This window comes from Triturus cristatus, chromosome 3_1 (assembly GCF_964204655.1).
Source record: "Triturus cristatus chromosome 3_1, aTriCri1.1, whole genome shotgun sequence".
Classification (NCBI taxonomy): domain Eukaryota; kingdom Metazoa; phylum Chordata; class Amphibia; order Caudata; family Salamandridae; genus Triturus; species Triturus cristatus.
This window is the reverse complement of record NC_140583.1, coordinates 652,050,516-652,067,719: the sequence shown is the minus strand read 5'-3', so window position 1 is coordinate 652,067,719 and position 17,204 is coordinate 652,050,516. Positions and strand designations below refer to the sequence as shown.

Here is a 17,204-nt window from a genome sequence, read left to right as displayed (position 1 = left end):
GCACCAGAAATTTGCTATTTGGCCTTAAGGAATTGCAAATTACCACCAACTTCAAGTTGGTGGAAATTTGCGATTTTGAAATGCCTTATGTCGCACATACATGCCCGTAGGGCATGTATTTGTGCAAAATGTGCACACATGCATATTTCAGGGGTGCAACAGGGAGTCCTTTTGGTACCCTTGCAACCTTGAAATTGCATTCTCAATGTGTGATTCTCTAATTGGTAATCACAATTGGTAATCGCAAATTGAGAATGTGTTCCCATTCATTCCTATGGGCCTCCTAGCCCATAGGAATGAATGGGAAGGTATTCGCAAACTTTTTAGCAAATCCTACATACATTGCATTTTGCGATTCTCTAATTGCGATTAGTTAAAATCGCAATTTGAGAATCGCAAAACTCTTTTTTGATATATATGGCCCTAAGTCTGGGAATTTGTACACTGTCTACCAATTTGCTTTTGGGACTCTGTGTCTGGGAGAACGAACAGTCTCGAAAGCATCTGACATAAGCACAAGAATGGTGCCTATATAGGCACCGGACATCATTTCTGGAACTGAACTGTATGAGTGTGGAGCCAAAGGCATCACCTTCCAGCACACAGAAGCCTTGCTGAAAAGATTCTGGATTCAGTCTGATGCCTGGGGAATATAATATTCAAATAGCGAGGAATCTGTGGCTAGATAGTCTCTACCAGAAAGAATGTTACCGAAGGTAAGTAACTTGTTCATTGAACCACATTACATGTCCGTGTAGTAGGTTTCCGTGCTTGTAAATACCCAAATGTTAAGATCTGAGGTACCAAATTGCAAGATTGATTGTGTTGAGGTTGGGATAATGTAGCCTGCTGTGATGTTCATTTAGAAGGGACTCAAGTGCTCTGACGTCACCTGGCACCCAGGGACTACGATTGTCTCTCAGGAGTCAGTGCCCCTCACCTTCTGGGGACAGTAGAGGGATGGCCCAGCTGGGGGGATCTTGGAGGTTTCCCTTGGAACCTTCTGTGGACTGATCCTGTAGGTGAGCAACTACCAGAGGGATGCCCTGTGACTCCCGCTGACACACAGGCACCGCACAAGTGGTTAGGAAGCCTTAGGCCTCGGGGGTGTAGGCAGGGAGGGTAATCTGCCTTGGGGTTGTGGGACGCTGCAGAGGAAGACCCGGGCCAAGGAGAAATACAGGAATCACAGACAAAAGAGGGTCCTGGGGGAATAGCTAGAGGGTAGGCCCTGAGCTCTGCATCATTGCAGGTGTAAGGGGGTGGGGACAGTTGAAATCAAGCTCCTGAAGAAGTAAATGATTTTAGAGGCTGGAAGGCTTGAAATAAACCTTCCTGGAGGAAGCAGCACACCACCAGGAGAAAAACACAGTTTACCTCAAGAGTGAACCAGTAATGTTAGAGAAAATTGTGTTTGTAGTTTCCATTCGTGGTGGGAAACTGCCAGGGAACCCCTCCAGGCTAAGAAAACCAATACTGCATGTGGCAATTTATTAAATGGTCCCATGAAAGCCATAGCCCAAAGGGAATGTTTGCTAGGTAGGCATATGTGGAGTCCACCCCCCCCCCGTAAGTGCTGTAGGGACCAATGCCAGAAGAAGTACAAAGTAAGCGTCACTGAGTTTGGGAGTGAGACCATCCCCGTGGTCCTCAGAGTCCAGCTTTTTGCTCCTGGGGAGGGCCACCGGTCTGGATGCATGGTGGTGCACTATCCCCGTTCCCTTTGGAATTGGTTGGAAATCTCTCAGCTGGAGATACCACATTTGGGAGGAGGATTTAACTTTATCTATCTTGAGATCTGTCACATGATAGGGACTTGAAAACACTATTTTGGCTATTTGAGAACAATGTAATGCTAAATTATATATTTAATGATATGGCGTGAGAAGAGTTAGGAGAATTACAAATCTGGGGATGCAAGCTCCCCTACCCTCGCGCTGTGCTCTTGTTTAGACTATCTTTTGTTGACTGCAGCATATCACTTGTGGATGCAAACAACAAAAACAAATATATTTTGTTACTGCTTTTGAATGTAGTTTACCTTTGCATGTGTAGAATTAGAATTAATATACTTCTTTTATACAAAGTCAAGTGTTTGACAGGACATTGATTTATTGTTTGCGCTGCTTGCACGCTCACTTATGACTCCTGTTCACTGATCTTTATCTGCAATCCTCCCCTTCCCCCCGATGGAGTCTTGACTGCTCGTCCGACACTCCCTAATTGAGAGTCAGGTGCAGGCGAATTGCTTGGCATAGTTGAGTGGGAAACAAAGTAGGACAAGACATCGGGAATAAAAGGCTTCAGCCACCACGGCTGGACCCAGTAACTCCTGCTTGCCACGTGGCCCTCTGAAAGGGGTTCTGGCATTTATTATTGCACAAAAATATATTTTGAAAATGTATGTGACACATATAATTCAAAGCAATTTATATTAGAAGGCAAGTCACTGAAGTCAAATATCCATAAACTACAACTTCCTTTAGTCAATAGAGATATGACATTAGTAGATAATAAAAAACATTAGAAAGTGGTTCAATTGCGTGACAGAAATTAAATCAGGGAGAGTAGTAGAAGAAATTGGAGGAATTCCATATTTACCTCGAGACAGATAAAGCCTAATTCTAATTGGAAGATATGAATTGATAACATTTGGGATCTTGGCAGGATAAAAAAAAAAAACATTCATTATGTGAATGAAATTACATGGATTCCAAAGTTATATGGAAGCGATTAATATAACAGCCTGACTGAGCGCTATTATATGCACAATACAAAATAGTGTTGCTATATTCCTTCTCGAGTATCAGAAAGACAAAGAATAGTGAAAGGATGTGGCTTAGCGGCTAGAGCGGTCAACCTCGAAGCAGTGGAACTGGGTTCAAGTCTCTGCAGGTATGCTCAACATCCTGTGAGTCTGGGCAAATCACTCAATATCCCTGTGTCTAACAAAATTATTGTGTCTGTCTGTAACCACACTGGTCTGATACATTTGGATCGAGTTTGCGCTATATAAAACTCCCCCCAAACAAATTTGAGAAAATTGATAACATTAAACAAAATAGGAATACAACGTAGAAGGATGAATCATGGATGAGCACTGAGGACACATTTGGATGAAACACAAAATAAGGAAAAATATAAAACTGCAATATGATAATTATGTTTATAATGACATTAAATACTGTTGGGGTACCATTAATTCTATCCTGAACATTTAAGTTGAGTGTCAACAATTTCAACATCTACTTTGGCAATGTTTGAAAGTAAAGGGATATTGGGATAAGGGTGGCAAATTTTGTATTAGTTTTACAAGCATAAGTTAGTTTTGACCTCTTGTGTGTGTCCCTACTTGTTAAAGTAGTAAAATGTTGCAAATATGACAATCACCCCTGGTTTATGATGAAACTAACAAAATGTATCTAAAATTCGAACATTGCTGGATTCGTATTTTAAAGTAGGACGTCATACGAATGTTTGCTTACTTTATGTAACTTTAGCATGTATAAAATGTGTGCATCTGAGACAAACTTGGCAAAATTAAATAACCTAATGATAAGATGATTTTTTCTTGGTGAACTTTTATAAGGCAGTTACTCTGATCAAGCTTGGTAATAGGCACAGTGGTTTGCAAATAATCCCTCTCCTGCCCAACCAAGACTTCAAGATGACAATAGTTTTACTTTTCATGCATCCGAAAATCTTCACAACTCTTAGGAGCCAGTTAACCACAGAAACCTGTGCGCCAAACAGACCTGCTTCCCATTCACCTAACCAAATTGTTTGTTTTCAAGGCATGGGAGGCAGTGGCGTAATAAATCTTGAGGGGCCCCCCTGCAAAGTACATGGAGGGACCCCCGTCTGGACTCACTCAGACCCGGCTACTGTGCTGAGGGCCCCCCTGGATCTCAGGCCCCCCTCTGGCACTGCGGGGGCCTTTGTTATGGCAATGATTGAAGGAGCAAACATATCTTAAGTAGGAAAGCCATGCACACAGTGTTTTTTTAAGACGATAGTCTAAATCAGTGGTTCTTAGCATCTGCTCTGCGACCCCTGGGGATCCGTGCGCCTACTCAGGGGGTCAGTGACAGTTTAGATATTGAAACAATATTAAAATTAATCAAGTTTACATAAATAAAGAAGCAAAATTGAAAATTTTAAAACGTTCTCTAAATGTAAAGGAATTTGAAATTGTAGGCTAAAAATGAAGTTGGTATTCTTAGCTTTATTTGTTGGAGCAGCACAAGTAGAGCGAACAGAATATTGCGCAGACAATGGGCAGCCTCAACTGAAACACTAACAAAAAGAGAACAGGGATTAGGAGGGAAAAAAAGACAGTGATATGCTTCAGTTTCGCATATCTCTCTGCGTTACAGAATTTAAAAAAATAGATAAAACCTCCAACATTCCTATTAAGATTAAAATTTCGACTTTTCTATATTTAATTGTGAATTAAATACAAATATAACAACAACAACACATCAAAGAAACACACAAATATTGAACATTTGTGTGTTTCTCTGATGTATAGTTGCTTCTATATTTTTGTGTATTGTTTTAGGGCTCAAATCATAGACATTGCCTGGCTGGGGGTTCTGACTTCCAATAATGACTCCGCGGGGAACCCTGGATTCCAATAATGGTTCAGTCGGGGTCCGCAGAACTCAAAAGGTTAAGAACGGCTGGTCTGAATCATTAATGGAATATAGGAGTTTCACACATTTTTCTGTCAGTGGGGAGTAATGAATAGAAAACACACTGAGGCAATAAGAGGAAACAGAAAAGTGCTTTAGGGACCCATGCATGGTGTGCACAAACTATCCAATCCCCATGAGCCGTGGAAAAGGAACAGAGGCCCTGAAAGGTGGTAGGTGCATAACTATGCGTCTCTGTGTGCAGTTACTTCTATTTGTAGAACTGCTTTTGAAAGTTTTTAAAGTTGTGCAAAAGTTGATCAGCTCTCCTTTCCTCTAGAACTAACATTCCACAAGTCTGGAGCAAGGTCGCTTGACATAACAATAAGCACGTATGTATGGAAGGCATTATAATGTACACAGCACATGAGCTCAGATGCAGGGATAATTCAGCAAGAACAAACACACAGGGATATAAGGCAATAGCATATACGAAGCTCGTATGCCCCTGGGTGATCACAGGTCTTCACTCTGAGACAGACACATGGGAGTCTGCGGACACTTGAACAAGGGGCGGGTGGATAAAGGTTGGAGAGAGCCTTCACTAATAGAAATACCAGCCAGGCTGGAGATAAGGCTGAGATAAGGCTGACAGTGAGGGCTTAGAAGCTCAGAGTGACAACTTACTAACTCACTTTGACATAGTCTCTTTGGCTCCCAGGTATCTGTCTGCACTCAAATGTTTCCTGGCTCTGTATCTTCTCACTTCATCTGCCACAGTGCCTGTGCACACCATATCCTTGACCTAGAGCCACAAATCTTGCATGAGCTAAACATGTGCCTTCTCTTTATTTATCATACGCCTTCCAAGTCAACTAAACGGTGCACTGTCAACTAACTACGAATTTGAGCAGATCTGTAGCGCCCAGAGATCCTAAGCACTGCTGTGCATCTATAGAGTTATTTCAAGAGTTTATACTGCACAGCTCTAACCACATGGGCAGAGAAGTACGCTCTGGAGCCGACAATGTCTGATCATGTATGCAGTGTATGGAAAGCTTGAGTATATCTGATTGAGAATGTCTTTTGTGCCTGATGAACCAGAGAATTTCTGCAGTACATAGTGAATACAAACAGTGTTTGCAGCATATAAGCATGTCTGCATTGCCTGGAGAACCTGAGCATGTCTGCAGGGCCTGGGTGTACTGCATGGCAGCAGTGCCTTTAAGGCCTGAAAATGCTTGCTGTGCTTGGAGGACATGTGCATGCCTACCCTGCCAGAAGAGAGTAAGCATGTCTGCAATGCTGGACATATCTGCAATGTCTGGAGTTCTTGAGTACATCAGCAGAGCTTGGCGAGACTTAGCATGACTACAGTACCCAGCGAGCCTGACTGTCCGCAAAGCTTGGAAATCCCGACCATGCCAGCAGTACACAGACAGCCTGAGCATATCTTCAGCGATTGGAAACTTATGCATGTGTGCTGTTACTGGGACGCATGTGTGCCTCTATGGGCAATCAGACATAAATGATGGCATGGGAACTGCCAGTCCCTATATCTCTATTACTCTTAGGCAGTTCATAGAAATTAAATTGTATGTTTTTTTCCTTGTTCATCATCTATTTAGATTGCTGATGGACCAGCAGATAAGTGACGCACTTGACTGTAACATGGTCTTTCACATTCACTCTGCAATGCACAAGAGCGAACACTTATGTTGCTCTTGAAGCATTGCCCACGCTCCTCACATAAAGACCAACGAATTCGCAGACAATATTTTAGGAGAACTCTCTGTAGTAACTGAGATTGAAAAAAGACATAGATTGGATGCACTAGGATTCTGTAAATGTCAGACATCAGCTCAGGTACGTGTCGAAGGAGAAGTCAATGCTTACTTTGGTCCAGTTGCCGACACGCCAGAAAGAGCAAGGTCTGAGGTAGCAGCGGCGAGCTGGTATGGGCTTGTTGGCAATATCACAGTGAATATCTTTCCCACCGGTACATGTCACGGTCCGCCATATTGCACCCAGGCCACAGGTGGTGGAGCACTGGAACATGTGGAAAAAGACAACATATATCACTGCTACTTGTTAAACATAAGAAAGAATATCGCTGTCATTCACCGCGGGTGAGCACAGACCTCATTATCAATCAATGCATCAATCAACTGATCAACAACTCATGTATACAATTATAAATTGTATCTCTCTTTCTCCCCAGACAGGTCAGATTACAGGGTCCCTTGTGGCTGCTGTGCTTATTAAAGTTTTCAACCAAATAATAGGTCAGTGTGTATCACCACTGCTGCACCCAGGGCCTGACCTAAGCCTACTCCACATGGACACAGGCAGTCACTGCTGCCCTGGTGACTGTCTGCCCATCCAGCATATCAGCAAGTGATGCATTCGGACGGAATGAGAGGTGTAAATGCTGCATGAGTGCCTGTCTACTTACACCTTCTTTGGAGCTTGCTGCAGGTGGAAATGGCAGGACTGCTTCCTCCAGCAGTCAGTCCATGTATACAGAGGTGCATGCGTAAGGCTTTGTACAGTACCCCCTGATTCTAGCCCAAGGCCTGCAGCTAGGACGTTAGCTATGAGACTAGTTCAAGTGGTCATTGGTCGCAGATGGTGTGATCTGTGGCACATATGTTTGTATGACAGAAGCTGTTGCGAATATAGTTTTGCAACAAATCTTTGTTGTCAAAATCATTACAGAGACCAACATGTCATACCAGAAATGCAAACTGAGAAATATAAAACTAGACTAGTGGCACACACACCATTTAAATACACCCACATACACACACTTGCAAAAACACAGTCTAACCTCCTACCCCTTGCTGCCCTTCATGCCTTCCCCCTTCCCATACTACCATACGAAATCTAATCTCCCACTTCCTTGTTTTACTTATGTTATATAGCACCTGCTCTTCCTACCTGTGTATTTGATTTATGTAAACTCAAGCTGTTTCTAATTTGTTGACATGTTGGTTTTACATGCTGTTGAATGATTGTTTTATACTGTGACCACCTTCTTACCCATGTAAAGCGCTCTGATACCTCTGGGTCCAGCCAGCGCTATATAAAACCTCTAAAACAAATTAAAAAAAATAAAATAAAAAAACACACCCGCACATACACATATACAACGAAATACAAGCAAACTCATAGTGATACAAATGCATACCAAAAAACACTGCTGACACACTTACCTTAGTCCAGTTTCCAACTTCCCAGTACGCTTTGCTTATAGTGGGCTGTGTACTTTCCTCTTTCAGACTGCTTGGCATCCTTGGCACCAGTGTCTTAACTTCATCATTGATTGTCTTTGTTGGGAAGACAGTTGCTGGCAGTGAGCCCAGACGTCCCCCAGTACCACCTCTCCCCCAATCAGAAGAGGAGCTTGGCAAGGGGAGGTTTTCAAAGTGATAGTTCATTGGTAACTCATTGGACTCAGGCCAGGCAGTGGGGACTCTCTGTGAATAGATGGAGGTAGAAACGTGCAATCCTGTACCCTGCGTCTGTGCAAAGCTGTTCCACTCAGAGGTAGGACGCGCACTTGCACCAGCTGTGTTGGAATTGGATATTGTTGGTGAGACCGTAGTTCTGCTGATAGGCACTTGAGTCGGGTATCTGGTGGAAGCAGGTGATATCACTGGTGGAATATGTGTTGTGTCCGTTAGCACAGTATAAATCGGTGTATAGGGACTGTACAAGCTTGGATCTGTGGGATCGTCGTCACGCGTGCCCTGAGTCCGGTCACTAGCTCCTTTCATGTCCTCTTCCATGTCTTCTGTTGCGGGAGGATCTACATGGTCAGCAGTGAACGGAATGGCTTCTACTGGCAAAGATGTTGGAGCAAGGTAAAATTCAGGTTTAGGTTGGATGGTCTCAGAGGTTTGCCCTAGTGAGGAAACCGTGACTTTGTGTTTCTGCTCTTCATCATTCCAGAGTGAGGAATCACTTCTGGAGGGACGTCCATTGAATGTACTGTTGGCTGGTTGCTCAGTACCTTTATCATCATCACCGACTGTTTGGTGACTGTCATGGATGTCGTTGCCCACACCTCCAACTATGTCCTTATTCTCTTCTTGGGTTTTGCTCAAATACTCCCCGCTTTCTTTGAAACGTCCATCAATGGGAGGAAGCAGAGAGGAGGGTGGCACCAGTAGAATGGCAACCGTAACCAATGTGTCAAGTTTGGGAACAGCTGGGATGCTCTGGGTGCCCTCAAGCTCTTTCTTAGGTGAGCTTTGAGAGCTGTTTAACAGAGTTCCCTGCTCCCTAGGAGATGGAAGCCCCAAAGAATGGTTTTTGTCCATGTGCTGTTCTGAACTGCTGATGTAGGCAATAGTGGAGGTAGCTTTTGAGACGTTGACACTCTCTTCTGTATTTGCCACAGTAAAGACACTTTCCGTGCTCTGTGTTTCAAGCTTGGTCAGATTAGCACCCACGTTGCCATTGGCATCATCAGTGTCATTCTCCATGGAATCCTGCAGGCCCGGCCCATCATTTTTCTTGAAGAAAGTGGGAGGAGTGGGCGAATATCCTTTGGTGATGTCCACTGACACGGGGATCTCCTCAGGTATTCCCTTAGTTTCATAGCTCCCGGTTGTTGGCCCATTCTTCTCTCCGGAGTGGTCATAAGACAAGTCCTCGTGGAAGTTGATAAAGTTGTAATCATAGTAAAAGTCATCCACAAAGGCGTTGCTGTTACCACGGCCACCATTCTTTTTGCTATGGACGGACATAAAACCATCTTCGGGAATAATGTTCTCACTGTGGTGTTTGGGAATTCCTTTGAGTACTGGGCGCTCAGGGATGTGGCCGATCTCATTGAAACGCTCATGGCTGGAGGCCCCGCTGCCTAACCATTCTGGGCTGAAGGACATGGTAGGCTTTGGACATTGTGGTAAGTTGCATGCGTTCTCAGAGACTGGCTTTTCAGAAATATTGCACGCTTCTCCAGTGTTGTTTTTGCAGTAAACCTGCCGCGATTTCAGTCCACTGCCACAAGTTGCTGAACACTAAACAAACGAAATGAAAAGAGAAAGGGTTGAAAGGAATGAACGAGGCTGTCGTAAAGCAGATGTCACAGTGTTTAATACTGGAAGCTCAAGATGTGCTTTAAAATAGACTTAAATCCTGAACGTGGACAAGACAAAGCAGAGGTCTCATGACCCTTAGTCCTTGAGTAGAAGAGTAAAGGCATCTGAACTACCGGACAGTCAGAGAGAGAGCGTGTGTGTTGGTGGTGTTTGTGTGCCTGTGTGAGTTTGCATGCGCAGCTGCATGTGAAGCAGCCTCCAATAGAAGGGTCATTTTTAGGTTGAGCCTAGACAATGAACATGTGCTGTTTGTAAAACCTGCTGTTATCTCCTCTATCGGGTTTTGGCATGCCCATGAATTGCCATTTGTTCGTTGTTGTGCCATTTAGAAATATGGGGTTTTTATTGGTGCACTGGGTCTGATTCTCCCACCTTTGCGTGCTTGGGTCACGCCCATGCGATTTCACTCATCGTTTGCTTGCCTTGGCCATACCAATACCTCAGAGGTTCCTCCTGGTCATCCTGATCTGCATTTTTATGTTGTAGGCTATCAACAACGTTTTAGGCTTTCAGGCTGTTTCACAGAGCAACGCTCTGTTCTGCACCTGCAAAGTGGCAATTTCTGTCAGGTAGCTGTTGAGCTATGCCAATAGCTGTAACTCGACAAATGTTAGACCTATTGCATTTCTAATGCTTGTTCTACTTGCCACCAGAGGCACTCAGGGTCCTGTGCCTTGGCATGCTGGGCATTTCCTACTGTGGTTTCCACTAGTAATACTTGGGTTGGAGCAAAGCAATCTCACAGACTGGCTGGCTACCTTACGCTCGTCTGAACCCTGCAAGTGGATGAAGATAATATTACCTGTCTATAACACTAGGTCTCCAGCGCTAGTATCCTTAGTATAAAACTATACTGGAAATAATGCCGCGAGTTCAGTTGAGGGTTTGGACATCAACCCGATAGTTCAGACTTATTCTAATCGATGATGCAGACCTGGAGAAAGGGGATGTCTGAATATGTATCGCTATTTAGCCTTTCTCTGAGGCCAGCCATGGAAGTTAAGGGTAAGGGGTCATGAGATGGACAGCTGGACTGAGTGCCACTTTCCACCCACCCTAGGGAGGAAGCACTCGACTTCCTAAGCAGCGAATCCCTTGTTTCTTGAAGCTACTCTGTCCTCCATCCCCATCAGAGTTTGTGTGGGCTACAGGCGGCTTCTTTCCAGGGCTTCAGCTGGTAGAGCCGCCTTTGCGGAAGGCTGCCAAATATGACAGCACCTTATGTCACTTGCGCCATCACCACCCAGACATAAGGGTCTCTCTTCAAACTCCGGGGGAGCATCAAAGAAAACTGGCCTGTCTGAAACAAGAGGTGCATTTAGTTGCTCTCGGGTTCAGTGGGGGTATAGAGAGGGCTCGTGCATGGTTACGTGTGGTTGTGATTCATGATCACTGTTACACAGCTTCTCCCTCTGCTCTTCTCTAGCACCTGCTAAAGGCTGCCCAATTCAACTTTCAGGGACGCCAGACCACAAACAAGCATCAGCCGTGCACCACCAGCTCAAGGGCTGGACTTGGCATCATCTGGACAATAAATATGACACACAAATTCATATCGCAGATCATCGTGCGTCTCTTTTTTTAACTTTTATCGAATTAAGTGTTTTGCTCAACAATTGACTTCTTTTAAATGTCACCCATATTTCGTTTGAGTGCCCTGCAGCTCCCCACAAGCTCCCCGGAGTCTCAGTAGCTTCGTGGTTCTCAGAAACAGCCACTAAGCTTCCTGAATTCACCCACTGGGAGTTGAATGGCCTGCTTGTGTTGCACTTCTCTCCTTAGTCAGTGGGTCCTTTTGGCACTGGCTGTGACATGTTCTGTGTCCTGTTCCAGCACTGGTGGCAGTCCTGCTCCTCAGGGGCTGAGGTGGACTGGACTATGAGGAACGGGTGAGTGGACAGCATGCTCTCACCCAATCCTCAGTGGTTGCCGCCTGTCCTACAACAGGTGGACTGGTATAGTTATGAGCTTCCTACCTAGCACACCATGTGCTCGCCACCAGTACTGCCATGTCAGTGATGACTCGTGAGAGTTTGGGGGTATCCTGAGGCCACTTGTAGGATCTAAACCTAGAATAGAGGGGAAGGTGCAGTCAGATGTTTGGTGAATTGGCCCAAATTTGTCAGTGGGAACAATGGCTGTGTAGCTGTCTTCCGAGGAGCAGTAGGCCGTCTCTGGAACGGGTTTTTGTGGCGCATGGAGGACTCTTTTACCCATGTGTTACTACAGAAACAAGACATCTTAAAGCCCAAGATCTCTCATGCACCGATGTGATGGAACCTGTGAGAAGCATGCTCGCCCACACCAGTTAGCTCACCTCAGACCAGTTGCCGGCTTCCCAGTCTGACGGGCAGAGGATCTCCCGGTTGCAGGGGGTGCTGGATCCTGGCTTGGGAAGGTGTCCGCAGTCGGCGGCTGGAAGGGCTTTCTGCTCGTCCAACCCCACACTCTGGGTGCAGAGAACAGCTCTCCGCACAAGGCCCGACTCCCCACATGTAGAGGAACACATCTGCCACTCACCGACCCACCACCTGCACCAGAACAAACGGCAGATTCACACATCTGAAAATATGAACTGAGAATGTTGCCAAGGCTTGAACCTTCCCAAACTCTGACACAACCAAGCAGAAAGTACTGGCACATATTGGGCACCATCAGATACAGGGGGCGTGTGAACTTGATGTGCTGGGGCTCTCTCACATCCCGACCTTGTGCGCACACATTATCCTTGCAGCTGATGGACAGACACAGGTTGAGCCCAGACTCCAAGTGATCAACGTGCAGGAGAGCCCTTAAATGCTGGGTGAATGCAGACTATGATAGTGGGGCGGTGGGCCTCTCAGAGGCTGGCATGCTGGAGGGAACCCAAGTGGCGTAACGACATTTGAGGGATGTCCCATGCAAAGACCATGCAGGGGGCCCTCCACACTCCAGAGCCAGTCCGAAGCTCTCAGGCCAGAGGCATGCCAGTGCCGGAGGGGGGACCCGGATCTTGCCCCCTATACCGCGGGGGCTGCAGGGGCTTTTGTTACGCCACTGGGGAACCCCTAAGATACTGGGTGAAGCTAGACTGCGAGTAGGGGGCGGTGTGGCCTCTGAGGCGCCAGGACTGCTGGAGCCAGACACTATGTGAGTCTAGGCTGGGCAAAGTAGGGTAGGGCTGGGAGTGCAGAAGCCTGGAGCTGGGTGAGTCTAGGCTGGGAGTAGGGAGTCGGTGGGACTTTTTAGATGCTGGAGCCCCTTTAAGCACTGGAGGAACGCAGACTGTGGCGATGGGACCCCCGGGGTGCGAGGAGTGTAAGACCCTCCTTCAGAGTGCAGAGTACTGACAGTGCGGAAGTTACATCTGGAAAGGGTACTAGTAGACTGGGCCTGTTGACAACTGTTGGGGCACCCTTGCGCTTCAATGACGTCACCTGAGGAAATGATTGCCAAATTACACTGGCCATAGTCTTCTAGCTGATAAATTAAGCATGAATGCCAACCCCAGGCCAGCGCCTTTGGCAGTAAGGCTACTCAGCAGCTGGCATCGACAACCTTATCAGAGAGAGATGTCTTCACCTGCCGGTGGCATGAATTCACCCATTCAGTCCCTGCGGAGCAGATGGGCTCCCCAACCTTTCACACCCTCCAGCCTTCAGGGAGACCCCATTCAGCCAAAGGCCAATGAACATCTGTGAGATATGGGATACTAAATGGCCCCTCTTCACATTCTGCGGGGGGTGTCACTTTGCTTTACACCACTGACCAATAGCCGTAGGGACAAGTGTATCACATCTTATATGCAATGAGGTGCAACCTAGCAACAGTCATCAAGAGACCATGTTTCCAGGGCTTGGTTTTTGTGCAATAACCACACTCCACCCTGTTATAGTAGCGTAAAAGGCCATTCATTAGGTTAAGGTTGCAAACATACTAATGAACTTTATTAACCTTAACAATAATTCCAACTATAACTCCTGACATAACCCGAACAGTTTCATTCTTCCCGTGCCATTCGCAACTAACAATCTCATTTTCTTCACTCCTCCCCATTTCACTCGCTGAGCTCATTCCATACATCCAATCTCTCCTTCACTTGCCCTCCAAACATCCTCCCTTGAAGTTCCTTCCGTTACTCATTGCAAACCGCGCAAGGCGTGTATCTGCCCATATATGACTCACCACCCCTCCAAAGTACCGCCTATGCCCTACAACCTATCCTAAACTGGCAATGCTGTAACCAACATTTCCCACCCATCCTCCTACAACATGTAGGGTGGGCGGCAGGACTTACATTTGAAAAACGCTCCCGGTGGTGCTTGGTGTCAGGGAGAGGCTGGATACTCTTCTCCTGACCCCTTTATAGCCCTATCTAATACCCACCCCTCCCTCTAACACGTCCTATCCCCACCTTGTCCTTCCAGCCCGCAGGAAGCACCCCGAGGGAAGACTGCGGGCTTCACTTCCCCGGGGGCCAGCACTGAATATCAACCCTATGCACTCTGAGAATTGTAGCATGGGTGTGAGTCCATCAGAATGGACCAACAAAACTAATAATAACATGGGGCTCTCTGCTGGAGCAGCAGGTGGTGCTGCAGGTAGGTTTCTGGCATGCTGGGTGCTTATCACTTTTTGTATAGCACACTATACCGGACTAGACCCCCAAATCACCCATGGAAGGAGGCAGCGAGCAGAATGGGGCCATCCCTGGGTCATGGCAGTCTAAGCTGCTTTGAAAGCAGCCCCTGAGCCTGCAGCCTTGAGGGAAATGTCTGTGGCATCTGGTTAGGAATGAGGTGTATCAGGGTACAAGTCATGCAGTACACGCGGGTACACGGCGTGCACCCACTATTTTCACAGGGTGGACGCCGTCCACCCTGCTAAGAAGTTGGGCCCCACAGAAATATGTTGAACTTGTCCCATTGTAATTTTGAGACACATGGACATGTTTAGCAGCTCCTGCATGTTGTCTGCTTTCCATTTACAGCAGCAACGTGGAGGCAGCGAGGGGGCTTTTTTTCCACCTCGAACTGAGCAAAGATAAAGACAGAAGTTATGGGGATCGGTGTGCGACTGAGGATGTCCTGGGACCTCACAAATGCACCAGCAAGTAAACAAAAGCACACAGCGTATTATCTTTTCACAGGTACTTAAGAGATGCATGCTTTTTACTTTGTTGTATATAAGTGCATGCACTGTAAGAATGTCAGATGGGTTGCTCTGTCCCAGTGTTTTGACAAATAATAATTTAAATAGCACTATTTTATTTCTTTCATAACGCTACTCATCCAAATACAGTGTTAGAGCGCTTTCCATAACCTACACATATTCATTCCAAATAAATCATGCAAGTGTGTAAATCAATATACAAGATGTGTTACACGAGACATTCAGGGTTACAGGGTGTAGGAGTCAAATTCCTTTCACAGCTCACTGTAGTCTACTAGAAGGATTACAATTTATGAACTGCAAGTAACAAAAGGATCTCTGTGTTCAAAGCAGTAATCCACTTACCTATCTACATAAAATCCGTGATCTGCATGTTACCTGATATGCTTTGCAGGAGAGAACTTTTTGTTTTAAACATATTTTATTGCATTTTCATTTGGCACATATCAGAGCACTGCTGCATAATTAAGTGGTACATTAATGCTCACAACATTATATAAGATGCACACCATGTGTGTTGCGATATCATGAACAATAAACCCAAAGAAGGTAGCAACAAAATAGAGGTTCAACAATCCCCAAATGGGCCCCCCCCCCTCCATAACAGTAGGTGATTATGTTTTGCAAAAGACAACTTAATCTTCTACACTACTTTGGTTTAAATTTGGGACTACACAAAACTCATATCCCTCCAACAAATGCATTAAACTCCAGAGTTATCTCACCATTATCATTATTCCCTGAGATTCACTGGGCACCTCTGCAGCAGATGCCTTAACCCCATAAGATATTTTAAAATGCAGACTTTGCAACCAATTAAGCAGAACAGATGTACTACTATGCTTTTCCTTGTTGCCAATTTCTTTGGCAGGGTTTAAAAAAAATTTATTGGTTGAGGCCCAGATTTTGCGACAGGATTGCGCCACTTTTTTGGCACAATCCCGGCTTCAAATCTCATTTGCTAAATGCACTTAAAAGTACTCATGATGCACCTGATAAACATACGTGTGAGATCATAGTATATGATGTCACTTCTTGTGATGTCACTTCCAGTGAGGTCACTTTCTGTGATGCCACATGGAATATCACGTGTCATGACGCCATGTGGTTTGATGGCCCCTGACATGATGTCACTTGCATACTGCCTAACTTGGTCAGTCCCCCCACTTCTTTTTTTAGGACTTGTGCCCTGAGGTGTATGGACAGAGCTGTGCGGGTTTCATAGTTCACAAAGGATAGAAGATTGTGCTAAGGGTATTAACAGACCCGCAAGGGAGTCTCATCCATGGGACTGAAGGGCCAGGCTGAGGTACGATGGCAGAGCGGTGAATTCCAGCGCCATGCTGTAGGTTTGAGGTGCCTTAGCAGAGCTGTGCGTGTGTTTCTGAACAGTAGCAGCAGGGGGTGTCGCAGCCACGGCTGAGGTCCCTCAGCAGAGATGCGTGGGTTGATCCAGCTGACATTGTGCCTGTTCCTCGTGTCTTTCCCTCCCACTCTCTGTGGAATGTCATTCTCAGCAGCAGGATTATTATTTCCAGTGCAGCTGAAACCTCGGCCTCCAGATCTCCTGGTGTGAACCCAGACGGGAGCGGAGGCTGGAGTGCAGGATGTGAGGGGGGGTTGGGGCGCCGGGGAGCGTCAGCGAAGAGCCTGCACAGTGGAGGGTAGGGTGAGGTGAGAACTGTTTGGCTGTAAGTCCTATGCGTGGCTTGCGCCGTGATTTTTTTGTGTGCAGATTTTATGAAGCGCGAACCGAAGGTATTGGAGCGCTTTAAATGAGCACCAGTTACCTTCACAAGGAGCCATTTATTTTTGATAGGCACGGGGAGATTTGCCCAGAATCACAGGATGCGGAGCTGCCGCGGAAGGTCGAACCTAGTTCCTGTAGTGTCCAAGCATGGACACGTTCTAGTGCTCCGACCTGCTGTATTACACTGTACACCCACCCACCACAGACGTCACTGTGTCAGGTGACGCTGTCAATAAAAGGGGCCGAGCGCACGTGCTCGTGGCCAGTTAACCCACCATCCAACTACGTGTCTGGGTCCATGATTACTAGCATGAGGGCCTAGGGCCCCAAACACCACAATGGCGACGAGGCGGGTAATCTACACCCGCGTGTGCAGCCCCCGATCGGCGCACCATCGACGACATGGGGGGAGAGAGGACTGCCCGGTGAGGACACCCCCCCCCTCTGAATGAAGGCGCGACGCGCCGAGAAGCCTACGGGGCGAGGCGGAGCCCGCAGCATGTCCCGTGGCGGCCGGGTGCCCACCCCGAGTCTGCCGCCGTGAACCCCGCGTGGGAA

General features: G+C 46.4%; 1 protein-coding gene across 1 annotated transcript in view; it reads right to left on the bottom strand.

Moving 5' to 3' along the window:
• ADAMTS7 (ADAM metallopeptidase with thrombospondin type 1 motif 7) overlaps window positions 1-17,204 on the bottom strand; it is a 487,405-nt gene that overhangs the window by 85,924 nt on the left and 384,277 nt on the right. The window contains exons 18-20 of the mRNA XM_085644679.1: window positions 12,063-12,276; window positions 7,850-9,664; window positions 6,531-6,683 (exon numbers count right to left, since the gene is read on the bottom strand). Coding sequence (XP_085500805.1) covers window positions 6,531-6,683; window positions 7,850-9,664; window positions 12,063-12,276 — 2,182 coding nt within the window. The remainder of the gene's footprint in view (window positions 1-6,530; window positions 6,684-7,849; window positions 9,665-12,062; window positions 12,277-17,204) is intronic.